Source organism: Gymnogyps californianus, chromosome 10 (genome assembly GCF_018139145.2).
Source record: "Gymnogyps californianus isolate 813 chromosome 10, ASM1813914v2, whole genome shotgun sequence".
NCBI classification, from domain to species: domain Eukaryota; kingdom Metazoa; phylum Chordata; class Aves; order Accipitriformes; family Cathartidae; genus Gymnogyps; species Gymnogyps californianus.
In genome coordinates, this window is record NC_059480.1 from 16,550,119 (window position 1) to 16,574,224 (window position 24,106).

The window sequence follows — 24,106 nt, forward strand, 5'->3', positions numbered from 1 at the left end:
TAATTGTTATTAGTAGTAACTTAGAAAAAGTGGTGTGGTAAGCTCAGAAAAGGCCTGGAAAATCTGAGAGCGCCTTCCACAAACAGAATTAAGTTGGTAGAGGTGGCAAGAGCAGAGTTTTACAGTAGCAGAGGATTAGCCAGGAAATGTATTATAGCCATATGGATCTCCTTGCCTTCTCATTCTGTCCTGCACCCAAATACAAGCTGCTTTCAGAGAGGATAAGCCCAGCTGGGGAGAATGGGGCCGTTTTTCCTCATTTGGTGCATGGTGAAAGTGTGCCCAGTACAAGCATGACCGAGGTGGAAAGCAAAGAGCTCCCAGGGTAATAGCAGGCCTACAGTAATAGCCAGAGTGGTGTTTCTAAGCTTCTGTAATGGGCACATCATACTTTGTTCTTCCGGCTTAGCACATCAGATGTCCATGCGTGTCAGCCCAAGGAGCAAACTCCACTAATGGATGAAGGTAGCATGTCCAGGTGCCAGTACTGCCCGTGCTTCGCTCCATCTCTCCATAGCTGTCGTGGCAGTCCGGGCACAGTCTTGTTTATTTTCCGCATGCCCAGCAATTTGTGTTGCTGTCCCAGCTCCATTCACCTCCCCGTGTTCACCCTCCCTGCAGGGCAGGGCAGGCGAGTGACCCTTCCTAGAGCAGGATGCCAGCGCTTCCCTGGCCATGAGTCACCGGGGGACGGGAAGTGGCTTCACACCAGCCATTTGCATCTAGCTCAGGGCTCGGGAGCACCCTGGCCTTGGAAGCAGAGCAGGTCAGGATCCTCCAGTTTTCCGTGGTGTAAGACTGCTCCAGAGCATGCAACAAAATGAAGACGGTTTGTGATTTTCACCTGACAGAGAGGCCAATCCAATATCTGGTCCTTTAGGTCTACGTCTCCAAACAGTCCCATGGAAACTGCTGGAGTTACTAGAAGGAATAAAATATTCTTATTCAGTAGAAGCTGGCAAGGTACATATTTAATACTCTTTGTTTAAAACAAGTCAGCATCTTTGTGAAGCAAGGTCTGCAGCAGTTTCTCATCATACTCTGCTTTCCTAGTTTAGCACGACAGATGTCCCCTCAGCTTCAGAAAAGAGCTCTCCCAGCATAACCTCCCAAGATCTTTGTATAGCCTAAAATGTGGCTCACGTGACTCAGTATAGCTTTCAAATGGATTTGTAGGCCATACTATATATACTAACTGTATCTTATTCTCTCAGCTAACTTAACATTTACAGTACATTGACACTAACAAAAGCATTAGGGTATCCTAATACTTAATTATCAGAGCTTGGCCTTGTAGGGCTCTTAAACTGTGTGGTATCAATGCAGCATAACTTCACTAACGTAACAGCCTTATCACCTCGACTACACACACTGCCAGCTAAGAGACGAATGCACTATGGGTCAATTGCTTTTATTACTCATTAACACAAGGTGGTCTGTGCTCTCCGTTAAAGCCAAGCCATTACGTTACAGAGAGCGATAGAAACTACTGCCAGTCTTGGGAGGACCATAGCTGGTTTTCATCTGTCTACTTACAAAATCATTCTTGCAGCAACACCCCAATGAGGTTGCAGTCCCATAGGCAGGGAAGGGTTGTGTTCTCCCTTTACTTCTACAGTGTCTAATACATAGTGTATCAGAGGGCCTTGAGCAAGAGGGAAGTGGTGATGCTGCGCATTAATGCATGAAATATGGACCGAACTGCAAGCAGTCAATGGCACGACTGTTGTGTTCAGGGCCAGGAGCTTGTCCAATGGGCACGGCTCAAGAGCCAGAGGTGATGGAGAGCTTTGGGAGGGGTTTCCCTAAGAGCTCTTCTGCTGCTGTGGAAGACTTTATGGGCTCGTCTGCCTAACCCTTCCCACTCTGCCATTCTGGTTGTAGCCCCTCCATTTTCCTCCTTCATACACCGCCATCCATGGCCTCTAAGTGTCTTCATCTCCAGAGCAGTGCTTCTTGGACAGGAAATGTGTACACACATGAACTACGGAGCAGTGTGTGTCAGCTGTAATGTATCACTCCAGCCATGCTCATATGGTCACAAAAGCCTAGGATTTAGCTTGGAGTTAGCTTGGTAATCCCAAGGACAACAGTAAGACTTCTGAGCAACCTGTGACTTTTCAAGCAGGCAATATATAGGATTAAAAGAAAATAAGAAGGCAAAGGCATTTTCTAGTAGATATGGGCTTAAAGGATTGGTAAGTAAAAACTCCGTGTGTGTGTGTGTGTGTGTGTGTGTACTATACACACAGGTATGATGCTTGCATACACTCCTTTAAAACAGTTTTTTTCAATCACTCCAGTGCAATAAATAATAAAATAAGCATTTCAATACAGTCTTTTCAGGCTCTCAAAGTACCGTGCAACTTCTCTTCAGTGCAATAAATTTTGTTTTATAGCTGCCTGTAAAATCCCACACCTGAGAAACACATGATCTCAACGATGTATTACTAACCCCATTTTAGAGCTGGGGAAACCAAGGCACTGACTGAGTGCCTCAGATGGAGAGCGAGGAGTCACAGCCCTGCTCCTCTCTTAACACCGGGGCAGCACTCTCTGCATGGGCGTGGTAAGATCCTTATCGGTGAAAACATGCGTGATCACTCGGGTTTCCTGAAAGCAGCCACTGAGAACACACAGTGCCGTCGCTGCATACCAGCTTCATGCAGGCGTGTGTAGGCTGAGGAGCAGTGGATTAGACACACCTTTTCTCGGCATGTCAGTAGTTCCAGTGAATAGCCCTCATCCTCAAGCACCCCGGGGGCTGTCGATGGCCTGCCACGTCTCAGCAGCGTCATCCTCATCCAAGCGTGTGTTTCCCAGAAAGGTGATAAAACGCAAGTGAAGCACAAGGTCTGTGCCACTAATAGCAATCGTGCAGGAAGGGAAGGGAGAGCAGGGTGAGTATTTAGCTCTTTCCACAGTACCAGAGAAAAGCAAAGGAAGAAAGGTCCCGTGGTAGAAAGGGTTGCATTGTGTCTGTGCTCCGGCAGCTGCTTCTCAGAAACTCGTCTCGCCTGAGCCTAAGTGAGAGGGGCTGTCACACGTGCGCTTCACCCTGCAGGCTCTCCTGGCTGAAATCCAGCCCCTCTTGTGACTCACTTCACAAGAAACATCCGCTTCAGACCTCTGTGCCCCTCGCTCCTATTCACCGACCTTCTCTGAGTGATGAAATACCCTCGAGGAGACTCATCGAGGTGGGATAAAAGTAACTACTGGGTTAGAAATGCACAGTTTGGTAACACGATGTTTGATCTGCTATAAAAAGGCAAGGAGGGCAAGACCTGAGGCTCGGAGAAAACAGTTGCTGCTGTGATTCACAGCCCACAAGATGGGACAGTTTTGGGACCTGGTTAGGTGAGTGTGGGTCAGGTTTGGGTACGGGATCTGTGAGGAGTTTCCCTGCAGAGCTCTGAGGCTGCAACTCTCTTAAAATCAGTGTCTGCCTACCTGCCCGTCACCAGTCCCTCACCACACACTCGCTGTCCCCTTCTGTTTAATACCCAGCATCCAAGCTGCACATCGAATGCTGCTCAGAGCTGACGCAGAGTGACCCCCAGCTCTGCCCCGCCATGAGGTGCTGTACCCATGGGCAGGGCTCTGCACACAGCCGGGCTCTGGCAAGGGGGAGAAGCCAACTGCAAACACCCCAAAGACTCCCATGAGGCCACCCCCTCGCTCCAGCCCTCTCTGCACGGGAAGGGGACAGGGCAGGCATGCCTCTGCCCCTGCCACTGAACAAACGAGTGTGAGCAGAGCCCCTCGTGGCTCACATACACCCCATCACCCTGTGCCTTCACCTTGCAGCCAAGCTGTGCTATAGGCTGGAGGACAAAACCATGAAGGAAGAGGAGGGAGGAAGGGCAAGGACAGCCTAATCCTTGACAGAAACTCCCTGAGGAATGGGGAGACATGGGCAGAGCTGCAGTCCCAGCCCTGGGACAGGAGACAACAGTGGGTGACTCCAGCCTCCGGTGCTCATCTCGTCCAAGGCATTTATACAGCAAGTGTCTTCAGAGGCCTCCTCTCCTCTCTCCTGCCCTGTTCTCTCCCCCACATTGGAGTCTCTCTGTGCACTAGGAGAGGGGAGCACGCCATGTCCTTTCCCTCTTTCTCCTCTTCTGTCCCTATTCTGCCCTGGTGGTCGTGGTTCACATAGGGTTTGGTTTCCCTTTCTGTTCTTTATGGAGATGTGCTGTTCCTCATCCGAGCTCTCCCGAAGGAGACCATCCCTTCGCCTGGTTCTGGCTTAGGCTTAGCCTTCGTTCGCGCCTTCTTTGTCAACAGCACAGGGTGTGGGCTCACCCAAGTGCTCCCAAATCACCCATCAGCCAAGCCTCTGTGTACATCGGGCTTAAGAAAGAGTTTTCATGAGCAGAGAAGAGAGACACAGCTGTGAGGGAAACACCTCCAGGCTCTGGCCTCCAGCCAGATAACTGGGGTTTTAACTCCCTCTAGGCATTGAAATAATGACCTTGAGTTGCCAATGTGCTCTCCCAGTCCTAAAGATAAAGGGTGTGTTAGAAAGTCCAGGGGAGAAGCTCCTTCCCTCCTCCTCTGTTTTGCACACACATGCATGCACAAGCTCTGCTTCCGGTGCAGATGGGTCTTGCCCTTAGCAAAGGATTTTCAAGAGTTTCATTCCCACATAGGCACTAGAATAACTGGCCACATTTAAAGACTTCTTTCAATGTTTGACCCTGCTCCCCACTGGAAAATCCAGCCATGTGTGTCATAGCAGCAGCTACTGAGTGCTTCAGAAATACCTGGCTCTGATTTCAGAGCCTTAAAGCGGACTGAAGCATATTGAATATCAGTACTTACAAATCCCATCCTACTGCCTCTCTCACTTTCCAGAGACAACTACTTGTTGGAGGATGGCTGTACAGGGTCAGCATATCCATGAGGATGCTGAGCAATTGTTCACCGGTTCTGGCCTGTCGTAAGATTTTCTACAGCACAGTAATCTGTGTATCTTAAATTGTTCCAATATCCAAGTACATCCCAAAAAGGTTAGGTCAAATAGATCCTCAGAGGAATTCCTAGCACTATGTGCAAGGGACTGAGTTCAGCAACCCCAAAAGAGACCTGAAACCTCAACTCCTAGCGTTTTTGTTGCCCCTGAACAGTCTGATCTACAAATCTTGCAGCAGTTCATGGCCAGTGCCTTTCTAGGAAGGACCCTGGATCACTTTATCTTCCCAGCACTGATTGTCTGACATGTCATAAGGGCTGAGGAAATGGACAGGTGTTGTGGTCCAGACACAAAAAAGTGAGACATAGCCATATCCTGGGATGGGAATCTTTGAGCAATCTCTAAAATGCTGACTATGTCTTGGGCTTTTCCTTGACATGAAGATGCCCTAAAACCAGACTCACAGGTACTTGAGCTTGATGGCTTAGTTGCTCACTGGGTGAGCAACGTAAGTGGTGCTAACTCTAGCTTCATGGTGGTAACTGTCTTCAGTATTGGCTTAACAGCAGTTCCTGCGGAGGACTTCAAATCTAGTCATCAGGCATCCTCTCTTCTTCCTCCTTCTATCTGTTTGTTACATCATTCCAATGCCCCCTCCTTCCTTCATCTGATTTTAGGAAGAACCACCTGAGTTCTTCCAAAGAAGAAAATTTTTCAGTGGTCATCCTGAAGGTGATCAGATTCTTCACTTGCCAATCTCAGGAAATTCATTCCATAACTATGCCATCAAGTTCATACATGAGCACAGACACCACCCATCGCTGAGTCCCTGGGGGAGACTTGGTGAGATATGGGTAGAAATGCGATCCCTGCTATAACTGGCCCCTGGAGGATCAGGACCAAGACCTTGCACGCACCAGGAACACGGTGAGAGCAAACAGGATCTCTGGATGCCAAGGGTTAGATCTTCACAGAGCCCATTCCCTGGAGGAGCTGAGAGATGTTTTCCTAATTGCACTTAGAAAACTCTTCCATGGTACCATGGATGAATTTTATCTTGTCAGGACCTTGGTGCACATCTCTCCATGGCTTATGCACCGAGTATGACACACACACACGGGTCTGCCTCCCTCTCCCTCTCAGTCAGGCCTGGGTCTCACTTATTCTCATTGCTCCCCCTCTCCTGCCCTGGGACTCCAACACCAGAAGCTGCTGTGCTCCACCTGGCCCTAGTGGCACATGGTAGGGAAAGTGGCCACACTTTGTGGTTGACCCTTCCAACAAGGCACACTCTCTACCTGCCACTTCACTCTTGAGCCTCTTCCCTAGATGCCCCACCACACCTGTCCCATCATCTGACACCATGATTAGTTTCATACATTTTGAGAAAGAAATTTGTTGATGATATGACATAGAGCTACCTTCTATCAACAGCATGCAGAAGAAAGTTTAATAACTCCCTGTTTTTCCCACCGTTACTTCTCTAGTACTGTGAAACTCATTGTTTCCATTAATTTGATTGTGTCTGACTTTTGTTTTCTATCTGGCCTCTCGTACAGAATGTCCGGTGAAAGAACAATCCTAAAATAGAAAAAGCAAAAGCAAAATAAATCCTACCGTATGGGTCAAATCTCTTGGCCTCTATGGGATGGGTTTCGTGCCATGGAATCTCTATCAGAGCTTCCAGTATTGCTTTGGTAAACAACACATGAGCGACCGAATGCAGGACCACCTTTATTTCTCAGCAGCTTGCTGCCTTGCACAGACAAGCCCGGCGATCTGAGAGCCGTGGGTAATGACACACACGGTGCAGCTTTATACATGCCAAAACCACTTGTTTACAGACGGGAATGATTTCAGTGTTTTGGGGCATTCTGAGGGACAGTCTCGGGCCTTGTGGTCATTTGTGGCTTGCTGATTCAGGAGAGGAGAAAAAACAAAGGCAACAGGTGAAAACCGAGAAGCCGGGGAGGAGACACGATCCCTCCCAGAGCCCTCACCGGAGGGTGGTTTGGAGGAGAAGCTAGGAGTTCAGCCAGCCTCCAGCCTCATGCAACTTCAGTGTGTTACATATAAGCACATTTTAACTAGAGCCAGATGAAATCCATCATGTGAAGAGTAGAGTGAAACTACTCCCAAAACTGTAGCTTTATTACAGCCGGTGAGGAAACATGAATGTTTGAATGACTGCAAGAAGAGAGTTGATTATTAGCTTGGCTTATCTCCAGCAGATTAGGAATTCCATGTCTGCTGACCAAACACAGAGAGGTTTATGGTGTTTCTGACCCCCAACATTTGAGAAGGAATAACTCATACAGCCCATTTTAAATCCAATTTTCACAATATATTCCCTATGTCTAGTCAGTATCAAATAAGTCCAGTCAGTCCCTCTAACTCATGCTGCCTCCATCAACCACAAATTTCAATTCCAAAGTCTGACCTTTCCTCTTGGAAATGGAGATTTCAATTCGGGTGGGCAGGGAAAAGCTCTGGTTTTGATGCTATTCACTATCCTGTTGCCTTTTAGGTAATAAGAGTCATTTGGAGGAGATCTTCTCCAACAACCTTTTTTAAAACTTTGTACTGAATGGCAGTCCTGCAACAGTGAGCAGATGATGAAGGGTTAAACTTGCTTTGTGCTGCTGTGCTCTGCAGCCCTGCAAGCTGTGATATTTGGCTGCTTCAGCTGCTACCATGGTCAAACACAACATCTTCCCCTCACTGCAGACTGGGTTGGACACAATCCTGACTAATCCCAGGGAAGATTTGCAGCCATCTTAGACCCTCCTGACATCTGGGCAAAGACATCTGGGCGCTGCCTGCAAAACAGTGCTTGGAGCTATGGTTCAGCAGGGGTGTTTCTCCTGGATGGATGAGGGAGTAAGTGGGAGAGAGAGAAGAAAAAGCAGCCTGCAGATAAACAACAAAGTCATTTTAAGTTTTTTCTAGACAATGTAAACCAGAGCTAAATGTATGTGGTCCCACCAGTTTGCCCTTTTTCCCCAGAACCTTGGGGACATCAAATGAAACAGCAAGTCATAGGGTTCAAAAGAAACAAGATGTTGTACTTTCCTGTGACACACAAAGTAAACCTGCAAAACTCCTTGCTGCAGGATGCTGCAGGTGCCAGAAGTTTCAAAAAACAAACAGCCAAATTTATGGAGGAAAAATCAAGTGAGCAAAATTAAAGTTAAAAGTACTGGCGCTGGCTCAGGATATATTCAGACAAGGATCAGGGTGGGCTGTAACACATTTTGGGGTAGTGTCACTATGTGCTTGTGTTATTCCCTGGCTCTACAACTGGCTGCCACCAGAAACAGCAGGCTGGGTTGACGTTGTCTGGCCATTCCCATTTTCTGGTCCAGATGCGGAGCTTGTGTTTTCACTCTGAAAGCAGGATCAGGCAGCTGTGCCTGCTCTGCGCACCTGCGCATACTTATAAAAACTTATAATCAGAATGAGATGTTTGCCCCTAATACATCAGTTTTAGCTCAGGGATGAATTCAGGGCAGCCTGGGGGCCAGCTTTAGGGGACACCAGGACAGAGGATCACACGTGACCCCGTGCTCTCCAAACACAGGCATTGCACAGTGAGACCTTCCCTGAGAAACGTCTGAAAGAGGAGGAAACCAGGCTGCTCACCTGCAAGTCCTGGCAAGCGTTAAAGCTTGTTTTTGCCAGAAAGGGAAGCAGGTATCACTTACTACCCACAGAGCACAAATCTCTTCTGAGTGCGGAGGTGAGGCTGCTTGTCTGACTAACAACACCCAAAGGAGTGATATGACCAAGGTGTTAAGCATTTGCTCAGTGCAGCAAGGACTGTTGCACATGAGGACAATCCCTATGAACAATTAGAGGAGTCTGTCTACCTGCAGACTAAAACATCCCAGTTTGATTTCAGTAACTCTCTGTATACATGCTTCTTCTCACTCGATCCTGCTTTTCTAAAGGGCAAAAATGAAGACTCACATGTTTACTTAAGAACAGGCCAGTCACTAAGGACTGTCAGTACTGGAGTACCTTTAGCCTAGAGAATAGAGGGGAGATTGCAACATCTTGGAGAAACCCAGGTCTTTCAGCTGAGATTAATGATCTGAAGGAATGGTATTTCCCCAAAAGTCAGGTAGAAAAAGTAGGCAAAAATAGAGTGAAAACTCTTTCAGACTTCCAGTGAAAAAAGAATCTTAGGCAGAGGAAAGGCGGTGATTATTGAGTAAAAAGAGGGTTTATTTTGCCCATTGCACCAGTGCACAAAATCATCTAAAGAAAAGAAATAAGGTATTTCATGTCTCAAAGAAAGGAAAGAAGTCCAAAAGAGGAGACTCAATGCTCTTAGGGATGCTGTAAAATTCTCCACAAATTCCAGAGCACTGAGAACACTGATGAGTGATGAAGGGGAAAAGCGGAGTTTCAGTGTTTATCTTGCTCTGTAAATTCCTTGTGATGTCCACAGAAAGAGTTGCTGGGTTTTGAAATCTTTCATGAAACGTGAGTAAGAAGTATCAACTTCAAATTGTCTGTGGAAAGCAAAATATAAATTGGGTGTTCATGAACCTGGGACTCTGTGTGGAAGGTGTTTATATGAGTTGTCAGGGGTGTTCAATGGTCAAAGAGACATGAGCAACTTGTCTTCAAGCTCTCGCTTCCACAAAGCAAGATGCAGGCACATAACTTGTGCCTAGAAAGTGTGCACAAAGGCACAGGGAGGAGCCTGTGCTGCAGACCACATGGACTATGGGAGGTCGAAGAGCACATGGGTCTATCTATCTCAGTATTGCCTTTCATCGGCTTTGTTTGACCCAAGGCCACTCTGTCATGCATTCACTCAGTAACACTGCCCAGTGCAGCACCCATCAGGGACAGAGGAGCAATGGGACAGCTGTACAGCCCCTCCAGAACACAGCACCCATCTCCAGGCAGCTGTAGCCTGTAATCCCACAGCACCCCTCAGAGAATAAGGCTGTCTTCAGTCTAAGCTCCGTGGCCTTCTGCTGGGAGAAGAAACTGAGGACGCATGGTGTCCTGCTGTATGTCCAAGCAGTCAGACTCACACTATGGACAGATTTGGCACAAACTGGCCCAAAGCTGCCACCAGGACACACCCTAAGCCCAGCTTTTCCCAAGTAGAGGGTGGGCATGGATTGCAGTCCTTCCAAGAGCCAGCAGCATGGTCAGAGTGCTACACCATACAGCACACGCCTGCATGCCTGCTACATGCATCTCCTCAAGACCACTCTTGATGTCCTTCCCAGTGCAAGTACAATCAGATTGTTGCCACCCAGGACTCCTCCCTGTACTTTCCTAGAAGGTTCAGTAGAAAGCCCAAGTCCTTCCCACACAAAACAGCTCTGTTCCCCCTCCTGGCTGCTCGGAGCCTGTAGCCAAAGGATCTAAACCTGCTAAAAGTGTCTTTGGAATTTGTACCCCTGTCCAGAGCTGACCTTGCACCGCAGGAGTCAGTGAGGAGCTGCCTGATCTGTCTGGGGGGTAGCAGGAGGATCAGGAGAGGGGTGAGTCAGTTCAGCGCTCTGAAGCACCTGGGAACACTGCACATCCCTTTGCAGACAGACATTATCAGACTGATATGACTACCCAGACATCAGTGATCAAATCCAGACACTCCTCTGCCTGCTCTCCTCAGGTTTGCATGGGTTTCTGCCCTGCCTTTTCATCAGGCAAGGAATTGTTTCTCCCAGGGCCCAGCTCCAACAGCCAGCGCCATGTAGCAGAGTTCTTGATGAATATGCAGAGATGCATCTACTTTGTTATCTCTTCATTGCCAAAGAAAACTTTGCTGCTTTCCTCTTCTCCGCTCCCAAAACTATAAAACTGGGGTCCACAGAGACCCAAGGAAAACAACATTTCTTCAGCTGCAGATTCACAGCTTCCTGATTCCTTCAAAAGTGAAAAAGGACACGACTGGAAAAGTTTGCTACCAGGTAACTAGAATGGATTTTGTCACACCAGTGCTGCTGCCTGGACATTGGGGATGGGCAGTCGCAAGTGTTTTCAGAGCAAACTAGCTTTGCTTTAGCCTGGTGTGCGAGATTGCAGTTGCTTTTCTCCCCTTTGACTCCCCTGGCATTGCACAGGACTGGTCAGGTAATCATGAGTCTGTTTGCAAATCTCAGGAAGCAGCTCCAGCAAAATCTCCTAAGTCATCAGAATGCAGCAAACCACGGTGTCAAAACAATACAACCCCATCCTACCTCCAGCAGGACCTTTATCAGTAATTATCACCTGTTTATCTCAGGGCCTGGGATGACAGCAGGTCCAGGCTGAATGTCCTCTCCATCCAGCCCGTAGCGAAGGCAGGCAGCACCACCCAGACCATGCCGTGTGCTCCCCGGGCCCTCTGAAGGAAACAGTATTTCCTCACTCTGCCTATTCTGGGTCCAGATCTGTCAATATTCAAATATTCACGTAGGAGAAAGGTAAACTATAGTAACTGGATAAATACACGCCCAAGAAAGAGGACACTCCTTCCTGGTCTGTAATCCCCTTGTTCAATAAACCTTAGTAAATCACTGAAGCATTCAAAAATCGAAATTCCTTCTTTAAGAGAGACCCAGTAATGCAAAGATGTACAGCACATCGTCCTTATTAAAATGGTAGATCCAAAAGTTTGGATTTAGGGTCCTGGCAGCATTTGTAGATGGATGATGAGTGTTTGCTCAGCTGCCTCTTTGAAAGCTCTTTAAAATCATAGTACTGATAATTTCCATGACTTCTCCATTGCTTCCTCTGCAGCAGTTTATTCCCATGTGTGCTGCATGCCCGGGGAGCCGGGCAGTGACTCTGCCAGGTGGGAAATGCCCCCCTGCCCTTGCCTTGCAGTGGCGGCACTGGGGCGGGCTGGGGAAGGTGGGTCACACAGACACCAGCAGGCCAGGTGGGACTGGCACAGCCCCATCCCCACCTTTCCCGTCCCGTGTGCTGCCTCCGGGAGGGTGTCTTCACCAAAGGGAAGTTTATAGCTCGGGCTGGTAAGGGACAGCAACAGGCAGCAAGACCCAAGGAAGGTGAGTGTGGGTTCATGCTCTCGGGACCCCCAGCTCTAGAAGGGGGGAGACCCGTGAGCACAACCAGGGCACCCTTCGGAGGTGCCAAAACCTCCAAGGGTGCCAGAGCATTCCCTGGCATGCCCCGTGGGAGACAGAAAGGACAGTCCCACCAGCCGTTTCTTCAGAGGCAGAGAGGGAGAGGAAGGGCCCCAGGGGCTGTGGGGCGGGGTGAAACCCTGGAGGGGGTCACTCCCGGGGGGGGGGTATCCACATCGCCCCCGACGCTGCGCCCCGGGGAGGAAGGGGTAGGGGGAGCGGCAGCAGCCCGGGCGGCTCCCCCGGTTTCACCGCGGAGGAAGGCGGAGGGGTGCGAGGGGCCGCGTCCCGCCGCGGAAAACCCCGCGGGGCGGGGCGGGGGCGCGGCCGCCAGGGGGCGCCCTTTGCGCGGCTTTAAAAGCTGCGCGGGGCGGTGCGCGGGCGGCAGTGCGGTGCGTGAAGCTGGTTGCGCGCTCTCGCTTCCCCTCGCAGCGACCCTCCGCCGGCGCGGAGCAGGGTTTCCCGCCGCCCCCCCCCGCGCTCTCCCCGGCCCGGGTCCGCGCAGACATGGCCAGCGGGGGCCTGCAGCTCCTGGGCTTCGTGCTGGCCTTCCTGGGCTGGATCGGCATCATCATCAGCACCGCCATGCCCCAGTGGAAGATGGCATCCTACGCGGGGGACAACATTGTCACGGCCCAGGCGCTCTACGAGGGGCTATGGATGTCGTGCGCCATGCAGAGCACGGGGCAGATCCAGTGCAAGGTGTATGACTCGCTGCTCAAGCTGGAGAGTAAGTTGGGGCTGGGGGGTGCGGGTGTTGGGGTGCCCGTCCTGTTGGGGCTGGGGCGTATCCGTCCCGTCGGGGTCATCCCCTCCGCCCCAATGCCTCTCCGGTCGAGGCTGAGGGTACCGGTCCCGTATTGTGTATGCCCGGGGAGCCGGGCAGTGCCGGTGCCGATCGCGTCGGGGCTCGGACTGAAGTACTGGGACCGGGGCTGCCAGTCCTGTCGTGCCCCCCCTCCGCCCAGTGCCTGTCCCGCTGGGGGTGCCGGTGCTGTCGAGTCTCGAGGTCTCTGTCCTGTTGGAACTACGCTGCGTGACCCTTCGGGGTTGAAGGTGCGGGGCTCGGGGTCACCCATCTTTTTAGTGGCTCCTCATCCCGTCGGGGCTCGGATGCGTGTGTCTTGGGGTTCCCTCGGTGGCTGTCCCGGCCGGGGCTGAGGGTGACTCCCCCGGTGACTGTCCTTCGGGGCAGCCGGGGCTCTGCGGCGGCTGCTGAAGCGCATCCCGCGGCAGTACCGCCTCCTCGGGCGGGGGGCTCGGCGGGGCAGCACCGGGAGGGGAGCCGGAGCCGTCCCGTAGCCCCGTACCCGCACGCCGGCTTCCCGTCCTCCAGAAAAACGTCCCGGGAGGGGAAGGGTCAGATCCTCCACGTGTGTGCGGGAAGGCGCCGTGATTGCGAACAAGAGCTTTTGGGTGTAGAAGTTCAGACAGGGACTGCCTTCGTTGAGCACGGCTCAGCAGGAAGCAAAGTTCGTCAGCGGTGCTGAAGTGGGCTTTTCGAGCACGGATCCTTTTCTTTTTGCGTTTGACTGTTTTGGTCTTTTGTTCTCTGGGAAAGTCGCTGCTACTCCCGTGGGGCTTTTAAGCAAAGGGCTGGCAGGTGAGCTGGACTTTAGCCCAGGTAGCACTGCCTGTAGTTTTTAGGCAGACCGGTACATCAAGATAATCTCTAGGTCTCTCGTCTTGGGACGACGAAGCCATCTCAAGCATGCAGGAACTGCAGCTTGGCTTGCTGGGGTGTCATTCGGGGCGGTCAAGCCGAGCTGGAGCCCCAGTGAGGGCTGTTTCTACAGCGCTGGAGCATATAACTTACGCTGGCACCCAAAGGGGTTAAAAAAAAAAAAATCATCCTTTCTCAATATCCCTCCCCTCATCCCGAGTCCAGTAGTGTCCCGGAACACCTTCATCCCTCTCCCTCCCTAATTAATAAAATAATTGCCACCTTGGTCACCTTCTCTTTCCCAAAGGAATGGGCAGGCAGTTTCACGTAAACCGGGGACCATTGGGAGTATCCCCGAGTTAGATTGCCGCCAACCCTTCCTGTGTGTCACGCAGGAGAGCCGGACACCCCAGGCCCCACCTTCATTGCCAGCCCACATCAATCACTCCTGCTCCCTTGCCCCGAACACCCGTGGGCCCTGCAGCTGGCAGAGGTGCAAATTACTCCCTTCAGCAGTGCGGTGCACCCACTTAGCACTAACAGGGTGCAGGGCTGTGGATAATCGGGGCTGGGCTAAGCACACAGTCTGGGGTGGTTTGAGTAGTAATTATGTATAAGCTTAGCTTCAAGCCTCTTATCTCGCACTGAGGATGGGGGGTGAAGATGCCGGCAGTGCTGAGGAATCTCCAGCCATCCCCTGGGTGGGTTGCGAAAGGTAAACTTGCCTCGGGGGCTGTGTGGCTGCAGCCCATTGTGCTGTAAATGAGACCTGCCTGCAGAATCAGATGCGGAGCCTGGCTTGAACAGACTCCTAAAAACCTGCCCTAGGACCTCCAGACCTGGCCCATTCATTGCTGAGCGCTGAAAACCAGCTGCTCCCCTCACCTTTGTTCTGCAAACAATAAGGGCTCTTCTCTTCCAGGGCTACGGGGGAGGGAGGTGTGAGGTGCCAGGGACCGAGGCTGAGGTATTAGTGGCCTTTTGTGCTCTTACAGAGCCCCTGGCCCTGCAGGGCACGCTTGCCTGAAAATTCCCAGGAAGCCCAAGAAATGTAGGAATCGCAGGGGATGTTTTCCTCGTTGGGAAGGTCAGTGAGGGCTGGCTAAAGGACTCCTTGTTCTTTCAGTACCCCAGCTTGCTTAGGTTGTGCCTTTACCGCTTGAAAGCAGATCATGCCTACGGGCATACACGTTCTCTGCTGTTTTTCCTGCCTGGTCTCCCTTCAAGGTCTTACAGCTACATAGGCTTGGGCAGGGACCAGCAGTGCTGCTTTGGGTGGAGGTGTGAAAAAAAAACCATTTATACCCCATTCAACAGCCGCACCCTGGGACAGGTGCAGCTGTGCAGTAAGAGCTCCCTTACTGCAGTCATTCATGTCATCGTGAAGGTGGTACAGCTCTGTGGGCAGAAAAACTTCTGCTTGGCCACGCTTTCCTGCCAGAGCTTCGCATGCCCTGAATGCTCTGAGCCACATGTCAGAGCCTCATGCACTGATGGGAGAGGCTTAGATCTGTAATTACTTTGTCCCCGTAGAAAGGACTGAGCCGCCTCGCACCTGCGGTAATTCATGGTTGTGGGAATGCTGGAAAGCTTTGCCAGCCAGCTTTTGCATGTCTGGTAGCTATTGCCATTCCTCTAGATGTGTCAGTGTTTGGCTGCTTGGACTGATGCTGCATGTCAGAGATGGGGTTGGCACAAGCTCATAAGCACCGTTAGCCAACTGAGGGGCCTCCAGCTTCCCGTGTGGCCACACTGCTGGAGTGCACCCATGCTGGCACTTCTCCCGCAGCTGTGTTCAGCTGAGGGCTTATGTCAGTGCTCCTATTCAGGCAATAGAAAGGCTGCGTTTTGCTGGCTTACGTGAAAAGCAGTGCGTGGCCACATGCAGACATAGAGGCAACAAAAGCCACCCTTGCAACAAGGCTTTGTTGCACAGCCTCAGCATTATTCTTGTAGCCCTCCAGCATTGTCCATGGAGCTTAGCTGAGCTTTGTGCTCCTCCGGGGTCTCGGGGGGTTGGTCTCAGACAGGAGGGAGAAGGGCTCCTGGTACCTGTCTCTGGAAGTTTTCAGCCGCACCTAACCACACTCCTCTTCAGAGCAGAGGTTGTTCTGGGTCCTGTCTAGGCTGTTTTGGCTGAAGATACTGATTGCCCTGTTTGGTTTTGCTGGGAGAGGTTCTGTGCTTGAGACAAGCTGAGACTCATCTACCACTTCATCACCAAACCTAGTACATCCACAATAAGCCTTTGTGCCCTAGCCCAGAAAATAAACAAGGGTTTGGATGCCCTCTGGGTCAAACAGCATCACTGAAACGTGAAATCTTCCCTCCTACATCTTTAGCACCCTGCCTGAGTCTGTTCCAAGAGCTGGGGAAGAGGATGGGTGGGGGGAATGAAGGGTTCATGCTTAGGTTACTGCTGCTCTGTCATGATGGTGGGGGAGTTTGGAGGGTGGCCCAGGGAGGGACAAAGCTATAGGATGAGGGACAAATGTGTCCAAATAGTTTGTCACCTCTCTATCTCTAGATCTGGAGTAAGCAGGTAGAACCTGCTGGTGTCTGTGCTTTCATGTGGGTTAAGGGTTAATTTGCTCCCATGTTTCTCAATCCCTGTTCCTTCCTCATGAAAAATCATGATGGAGTGATAAAACAGTCTCAGCTTGTGCTGTGCTTTGAGAAGGTAGAGAGTTACTTGGAATGCCACCGAGGCTGTTCCTGTGCAGTGCTGTATTGTGTCTGCAAGAGGGGATGGGAGTCTGTTGCAGTACACTGGCTTTATTGCTCTACAAGCAGCTTCTAAGCAGCTTTAGTAGCTAGTGTTACTATGTGTTACTAAATCCCTTGCTAAGGGAATTTCCAGGCTTCATGGAAAAACAGGCTACCCAGGTCTCCTCTGAACAGGAATCTGGAAATGGTGGTACTGTGTTGCCTGTCTTACCAGCAAGCTTTCTCTGCTGTTTGCGTGACTGCAGGAGGGCATTGAACCTTATTTGCATTTGGGTAGGCAGAGTACGAGGCCACTGTCACCTACTGAACTTGCCTCTTTTGCACTGGACGTGGCAGTAAGGACTTCTCAGCCTTCCCATTTTGGCAAGAAACATGACCCTGTCTGAGTCTGCATCCTGCCCGGATTCCTCTGTACAATCTTCTGGACTTGTGGGGAGGTGTTTTGAAGGAGTCCCGACTGGAATATCTGATGGTGATGGGTATGCAGGGTCTTTGAAGGGGCTGGTAAGGGGGTTGAAAGCCTCCAAGCCATTAGTAGGCTTTTGGGTCCAGCCAGAATGACTGCAAAGTGTGAGAGATGTTTGCTGGCTACCTCTGAAGCTTGCTCAGATCTTCATTCCTTTGCCTGCTGCCCAAAGGTAACTTTCACATGCTGGCAGGGCAGAACAGCAGGATCTCAGATCCCACTCCTTCCAGGAGATTCAGCTTTCATGAAACGCCAGTGGGAAGGCTTTGAAGGCTGCTGACTTCTCTTGGAGGTGGATGGTGTAGCATGCTTCCTACACTACAGGGGTGCTTGTAACTCCTGGGGAACTTCCCTTGCAGAGGTTAGAGGGCGCTGCACAGCATCTGTGTCACCTGTGTTCTGTCAGCACTTGGTTGCATGGAGGCCCATGGGAAGGGAAGGAGAAGTCTATAGTTTAAATACAAACAAGGCAGTCAATGAGCATCCCTATCAGAAAATAATCTGCACACAGAGCCATTACAGCAATTTTGCATTGCAAACAGGTATTACAAAAATCCCATGGCACTTTCCCAACAGCTTTTCTATAATGTAGATAACATAAACAGAATAAATAAGGAAATGTGATGACAGAAAAATAACCTCAAACATATGCTGGTGAAGTCCTTTTGTTTTTTTATAACTAAGCAGTTGCCAGCAATTACTTCTGTGTCAGGTAATGATAGTTGTGGGAAGGAAAAAGTCTTATGTAGGCTTCAGATAAACTGCATCATGTAGTTTGTGTCCAAACCCACTAAGTCAGAACTGTTTGTTAGCATGTTTTAAAAAAAGTGGGTTTCATGTGAAACAGGTGTGAGCTGCTGTGTCATTTTTGTAGACTTATACAGTATTTATGGCTTGCAGAATTCACATTTGTTATTAACCATCCTCAATAGTTTTAAACCTTTGTTCTTCAGTACTTGCTGCTTTCCCCCCCCCCCCCCCCCCAAGGGCTCCTGAGACTGCCTGGGCTTTCCAGACAGCCATGCTATATCATGTGGGAGGCTACAAGCATTGTGTTACCAGTTCCCATTAGTGAGACAATTGCAGCAGCGAGGAGTGTGGAAAAATCCTGTTTCTCTTTAATATGATAGAAGTTGTAAAGTTAAACTGCTGTAGAGTACTCAGCTTGTCGGTAGCCAGTCCTGTTTAGCGGGTTAAGACAATATTATATTATTTGGGATTTTTAAAGCACCTGGAAAGGCCCATGTGAACAACAGAACTATTATTAAACTAGCTTTCTCAGCCTCTGGACGTGCAGCTTCCATTGACAACGTGGTTGTTAATGTGTACATAATAACTAATAGCTTGTATGATGATTAACTGCAGTCAATGCACACATTGCAAAAGTGGTAGGAAGACAAAAGCGCTGTCTCCCAGCGCGTGCTATGAGCACAGGGCAGCCAGGCCAGGCAGAGGGGAGGATGGTTGGCTAATACAGTCATGTCACGTTAAAAATTCTTGGGATAAAGGGACAGTCTCTTCTGCAAATGCTCCAACCCGTTTTTGTGTCGTACTGGAAGCTTCCTAAATGCTTCTGTCCTCTTATGCCATGGAGCCATGCATAAGGGAGGGGTGAGGACACCAGGAGATGTCTCTTCAGGGTCTGCCACTGAAAGCAGGAGGCCCTGGGAAATGCTCACAATGCTGCTTTTTGTTCAGCTGCTTCTGCAAAGCTGTTGTGGTGTGCAGCCAGTTAATACTTGTACATCTTGAGATTTTAGCAGGTTTCATAGCCAGGTCTTCTGAGGTCATAGAAACTTTCAAGCATCTTTCTGTGTTTGCCCCTTAGTAACGTATTTGAAGGTGAGAGGTCTCTTCCCACCCTTATAACTAGTTTCCTAGTTGTTTGAGAGAACATTTCCCATTTTCAGCTTCATGAAAGAACTGTTTCAGAACCCCTTCCTATAAAGTAATTTCTTCTGCAGCAAGACTAACCTTGACTTACTGTAGACTTGATAAAACAGATTTGCTACCTTTGCAGAAAATGTCCTTTCCCATGCAAAGTATGAGCTAGTGTTCAGCCATTGGCCTCTCCAGAGCTGCTGCTGTAATGCACAACTTAGCCTTAAATGTATGGCAGCTGAATTGGTTGTCTGGGTGGTAACCTGTCAGCTGAAGTCTTTCTAAAAACTGGTGTAACTTTTGTAAGCTAGAAATTTTTTGGTGTGTGCAATCTCTGACATTGGAGATAAATATCTTAAAAATGCGCTTGGCTACTTCTGTTGTGATTTAAGCTGAAGTGATAAATGGCTTTGTAAATGGGTTTCTGCAATCAATGCAGCAGATGGGTTTTGATTAACAGCTGGGCAGTGTGGTGGTGTGTCATCTTTTTCCCTTTGAAGGAAGTGAGAGATTATATTTAGCCAGGCTGATTGTGGGATTTTTCACAAGAAAGCCAAGACTCTTCTTATGAAAGTGTGTCACTTCCTACTGCTCTGAATATTGCCTTTTTATTGTATTGGTTTTAACTGGTTTCATAATCTGTTTAGAGAACAATAACGTTGTGTGTGTAGAGGCCGATCCAGATCTGTTTTAAAGCAGAACTAGAGCCTGATAGCCTGTTGTTGGTGTGGGTCTCAAGAATTTTCCTGCACAAGCAGTGCCATGGGGCAAAGTGTGGTAAAGAAGCTGCAGAGGATGGGTGTGCGGCTGTGCTACCCTTCTGGCCAGTATCGGATCTGAACTCCTGTCTGTGTTTCAGGTTGAGCCAAAGAGCCCGTTGTTGTAGCACAGGCTCTGATGGGTTCACCATACCAGTGTTGAGTGCTGACTGATGAGTTTGCAGGTGCTCTGTTGTAGGCTTAAATCTTGCAACTGCAGTTGTCCAAGCTTGAAGTGCTTTGCCGAGCTCTAGCAGAATGCAGTCAGTGTGCTTTCTGAGGGGTGAGCTCCAGACTTGGGAACAGATTCTGGTGATACTTTGCTAAAACTGTACATGGGTCAAAAGCACAAGAGGCTCTTAAAACATTTTAATATCTTGGAGTCTAATAAGCTAAATATTTTAGGTAGAAGAAAAACCCCTATTTTTCACTTGGCTAGGAAAATCCTATTTCTGTTGCAATTGTATTTTTGTGCCCTCTGGGACTCAAACTGAGGATTTAGCACAAAAAAAATCTAAATCGGCACTGAGGTATTTGTATAAAAGACAGGTTTTGGAAGTGTTGAGCAATAAAGGGGCCTTGCTGTCTGCTGTGGGACTATTCATATGTATGGTACTATTCATATTAAAACACGTGCCTAAATGCTTTGTCAAGGTAGAGCCTAAATCTGAATACTTCTTTTGATAAACAGATATGTCCTTCCAATTGGGATTCAAATGATCAAGGAACAAAAGATGTCTGAGGGTGATTCGCAGGTCACTTCCTGCAAAAAGCTGCATGCCCTTGTTTGCCATGCATTTTAGAAGAGGCTGAGAGTCCTCTGATCCTGATGCATGACAGTTTCTGGGAGCTTAAAGCTAAAAAGGAATGTCTTGCTTGGTTGTATCCTGTGTAACAGGGAGCAGAGTATTTTGACGCATGATTACTGAGCCCAGTAACTTGAATTCCCATTTGTATCTTGAGCTTTCTTTGTGGTAACTCAATCCTAATGTTTTCTAGGCAGTCTGCAGGCCACTCGGGCTTTGATGGTGGCTGCAATACTCCTGGGCCTTGTTGCTGTATTTGTTGCTGTGACTGGCATGAAATGCATGAAGTGCATGGAAGATGACCAGGTGAAGAAGATGCGGATGGCTGTCTTCGGTGGGGTGATCTTCATCATTGCAGGTTGGTAACATACAGAGTGCTTAGTGTTAAATGTGCCATTTCCTAAATGGCATTCATCTTGTATAGGATGTGAGAGGACGGGGGAGGGCTTGCTGTCATTGCTCCAACAGCATTTTGGGCTGGGAATTCCCTAGCGGACTTTGGCACAGTAGCTGCTGGCTATCTGAGGCATCAAATGGGTCTCTTGGCACTAGCATTATACTTTCTATATGAACTGCATGCCTTCCATCTCTGTTAGCAGAGCTGAGTTTGACCTGTCACCCTGCTTCAGTGAAAGGTTGTCAGCAGTCCTGCTTTTGGTGCAATGTAACTGTGGGTGACCTCAAATCCTTCCTTAATTTCTCTCCCAGCCAGCACTAAGTAACAGCTCAGAACTTCCCAGGGTAGCAGCAGCTCAGCATCACTCCAGATGCTGGTTCTGCTACGCACTTATTTTCACAGTGATTTTGTTGACTGTTTTTTCTTAAGTCATGACATTGTGTTCCCTTCACGTGCAGGTTTGGCAGCACTGGTGGCCACGTCGTGGTACGGCAACAGAGTGGCTCGGGCCTTTTATGACCCTTTCACCCCTGTCAACACCAGGTACTGACCCATTTGATATAACACTATAGCATAGCATGACAAATGGTCACAGGGCTTAGTTTTGAGTAGCAGTGGCTCAAAACAAAGAAGGGAATTTTCCTGAGCTAGCTGGGTTTGCTTCAAACTGTGCAGAAAGAGCATTAGGACCAGATCTCATAATCCATGTGGCTCTTAAGTCTTGGCTTTGTTTTAAGGCAGCATCACTGCCAGAGACCTAACTGCTGGGACTTCTGTGTCTTTCCTCCACTAAATGCTTAAGGCTTGTTTGCACAGAGCTTGGCCCTGCTGCTGCTGTGCAGGGTGAGCTGACAGACTGGACTAACCCAGTGTACAAAGCTCTGGGCTTTGAGGGTTAGCTGAATCTCAGGCTGCTCTAAACTGCTGCCTTGCAGGAAGCCACTTCCATCCCAATTTCAGCTCCCTTCTGCTTTGTGTGAACATGCTAACACTGTAATCCAGAGGCATTACTTGTAGTATTCACTTCCTTCCTTCTTTCTCCCCCAGATTTGAGTTTGGATCAGCTCTCTTCATAGGCTGGGCGGCTGCTTCTCTGGCCATTCTGGGGGGAGCCTTCCTCTGCTGCTCCTGTCCACGGAGAGAAACTTCATATCCACCTGCCCGAGGCTATCCAAAAAATGCCCCCTCCACAGGGAAGGATTATGTATAATGAAACAAAGAAGAGGAGCCACCAGCACTGGTAGTGAAAGCGTTTTGGAGAGGACACTACAATGCCACTGTCCTGAGCAGAGTTCAGATTCTAGGTTCTGCCTTCCTCTTCTCCCCAAAAATGTGTATATTTTTGTAATCCTCTTTGCTACTGGACATAACTTCTCCTTTCTCTCCCAGCCCATGGAGGAAGGCTAGCCTAGGTTCATAGGTATTGCCACTGGAAAGATGAAACCTCCAAGCTTGGGTTAAGTTTAGTATTTGGGAGTAAAAGGGAAAAATGATACTGTTTTTTTAGATGGATGTTGGTGCTTTTTTTAGTTGTTTTTTTAAAAAAATAGATGGTAACAATTCAGTCCCATATCCCATTAAGTTAGAGCCCAGTGTGGTGTGTGTAGAAATTAAAAGAACATATATTATATACAAAGTGATGAAGCCAATAGCTTAAGGGGAAACATAATTTTAGGGAAAAGACTTTACATGTAGGAATGTTTGAAGAGATCTAAAATGCTCTTGTACCATCTTATTGGCGTCATCTTCAGCACCCTCCTTTCTGTGCAGATTGGCATGACAAAGGGTCAGACACAATTAAATTGCTGTGACTTAACAAATTGAAACCTGTAACTGTCCGTCTCATGCTGTTGGCCAACAGAAGATGCAGTGTAAGGTGGCTTGGCTTAAGTGTATATTGTCACTCTTTTGACAAAATCTTCTAAGTTGACTGTATCTGAGCAAAAGGCTGCAAAATTGTGACTACAGAGGTTAGCAGACTCCCAAAGCAGCTGCAGGTTTCTCTGGTGCCAGGGAGGAGCTAAAAAAAAAAACAGATGGCCTTCTGTTTTCACTGGGTGTCTCTGGTGGGGCTGTTGCTGCTGCTCATCTTAGACAGCGGGTGCTGCCAGTGATTGTTTCTCCATGTTCCTACCCTAGTACCTAACCGAGCTTGAAGCTTTATCCTCTTGTGTGTGTTACAGGCCACCTTTTAACATACACACACATTTTCCTCTTTCCTCGAGTCTTTCTCATGTGGGCTTAGTTACTGATCTCAGTTTGCTGTATGCAGCTAAATGTGTTAAACCAAACTGAATGCACTGCCGCTCCCTGATGTTTCCCCAAGGATACCTCACATGCTGCCATTTGATCCTGTCTTTTTTCCTGTAAACACTTTCAGTGATATGAAGGCAAATTCCAAGGAAACTGACCCAAAGATTATGGCATTTTCTTTTAATCCAAGCTCACCAAAGAGGAAGAAACTAGCGTTTTAAAGATAAAGCCATCCTTGCATATTAAGTCATATCTAAAAAAAAATGCAACTCATCAAAGTCACTTGGTGTTTGACTTAACACTGTCTGAAGTTGGCTGGAGTCAAGTCTCATAATTCCTAGAAGGATGGTACCAGTTCTCCAAAGTTCAACCTTTTTCTACAGAAGGAAACTGGTTGCTTCTGACCAGGCTTTATAATTGTGTATGTGTTCAGAGGCATCAGATTTCTTGATTTCCTTCTGTAGACAGGGAGAGTCTCTGGGGCTGAGGTATGTACAACCATGGTGTTGGTGGCTTGTATAAGCCTTGTACATCTGTTTGACCTGACTCTGCAACATAAATCAAAATTACTAAAAGAAACCAACCAGAGCATTTGCTTCAGGCTTGAGTTGATGTTGGCCTGTACTTGGAGCTGGGTCATGTGGCTTCCACTTCTCCATGGGGAATTGCCTGTGCACAGCAGCTGCCTCATGAGACCTCATCTTAGGAGGTGGCAGCTCAGGTCACATTAAAGAGCTGCTGAAGTCTGTGCTTTTGTATTTGCATTAACCCTGAGCCAGGGAGCAGACGCTTGTATTGGGAACTTGTATAAAGCGTTTAAACAATTTCAATAAATGGACTTTTTTAAGGAAAATCAGACTGCATTACTTTCTTGTTTTTGAGCTGAACTTGGACAGTGTGCATGGAAGAGAAGAGGGGGGCCTGGGCTTTTGGCAGCCTGCCTGCCAGTGGTGTGAATCTTGTTTAGCTCTGTGTATCTATAGCAGACATAGGTGGAGACAGATCTTCTGCAGTGAGTCAGGCAGTTGTGGCCTCTGGCAGAAACTCACCTAGTAATCTGCTACGATTGCAGCCCAGGAACCAGAAGGTCTACTCCTCGGCAAGGCAGGCTGCACCCTGGGTGGAGCAGGAGGGGGCAGG

The 24,106-nt window shown here is 48.9% G+C and overlaps 1 protein-coding gene across 1 annotated transcript; it reads left to right on the forward strand.

Moving 5' to 3' along the window:
* Positions 1-12,441: 12,441 nt before the first annotated feature.
* On the forward strand, positions 12,442-23,819 carry CLDN1 (claudin 1). The gene is made up of 4 exons (XM_050902343.1): positions 12,442-12,745; positions 20,510-20,674; positions 21,172-21,256; positions 21,761-23,819. The coding sequence occupies exons 1-4, from the start codon at positions 12,523-12,525 to the stop codon at positions 21,921-21,923; spliced, it is 636 nt and encodes a 211-aa protein (XP_050758300.1). The 5' UTR covers positions 12,442-12,522; the 3' UTR covers positions 21,924-23,819.
* The last annotated feature ends 287 nt before the right edge of the window (positions 23,820-24,106 follow it).

Coding starts and splice junctions, on each gene's coding strand:
- CLDN1 (XM_050902343.1), top strand. CDS start 12,523: ATGGCCAGCGGGGGCCTGCAGCTCCTGGGCTTCGTGCTGGCCTTCCTG. Junction 20,675..21,171: donor GGTGATCTTCATCATTGCAG/GTTGGTAACATA, acceptor CTTCACGTGCAG/GTTTGGCAGCACTGGTGGCC. Junction 21,257..21,760: donor TTCACCCCTGTCAACACCAG/GTACTGACCCAT, acceptor TTTCTCCCCCAG/ATTTGAGTTTGGATCAGCTC.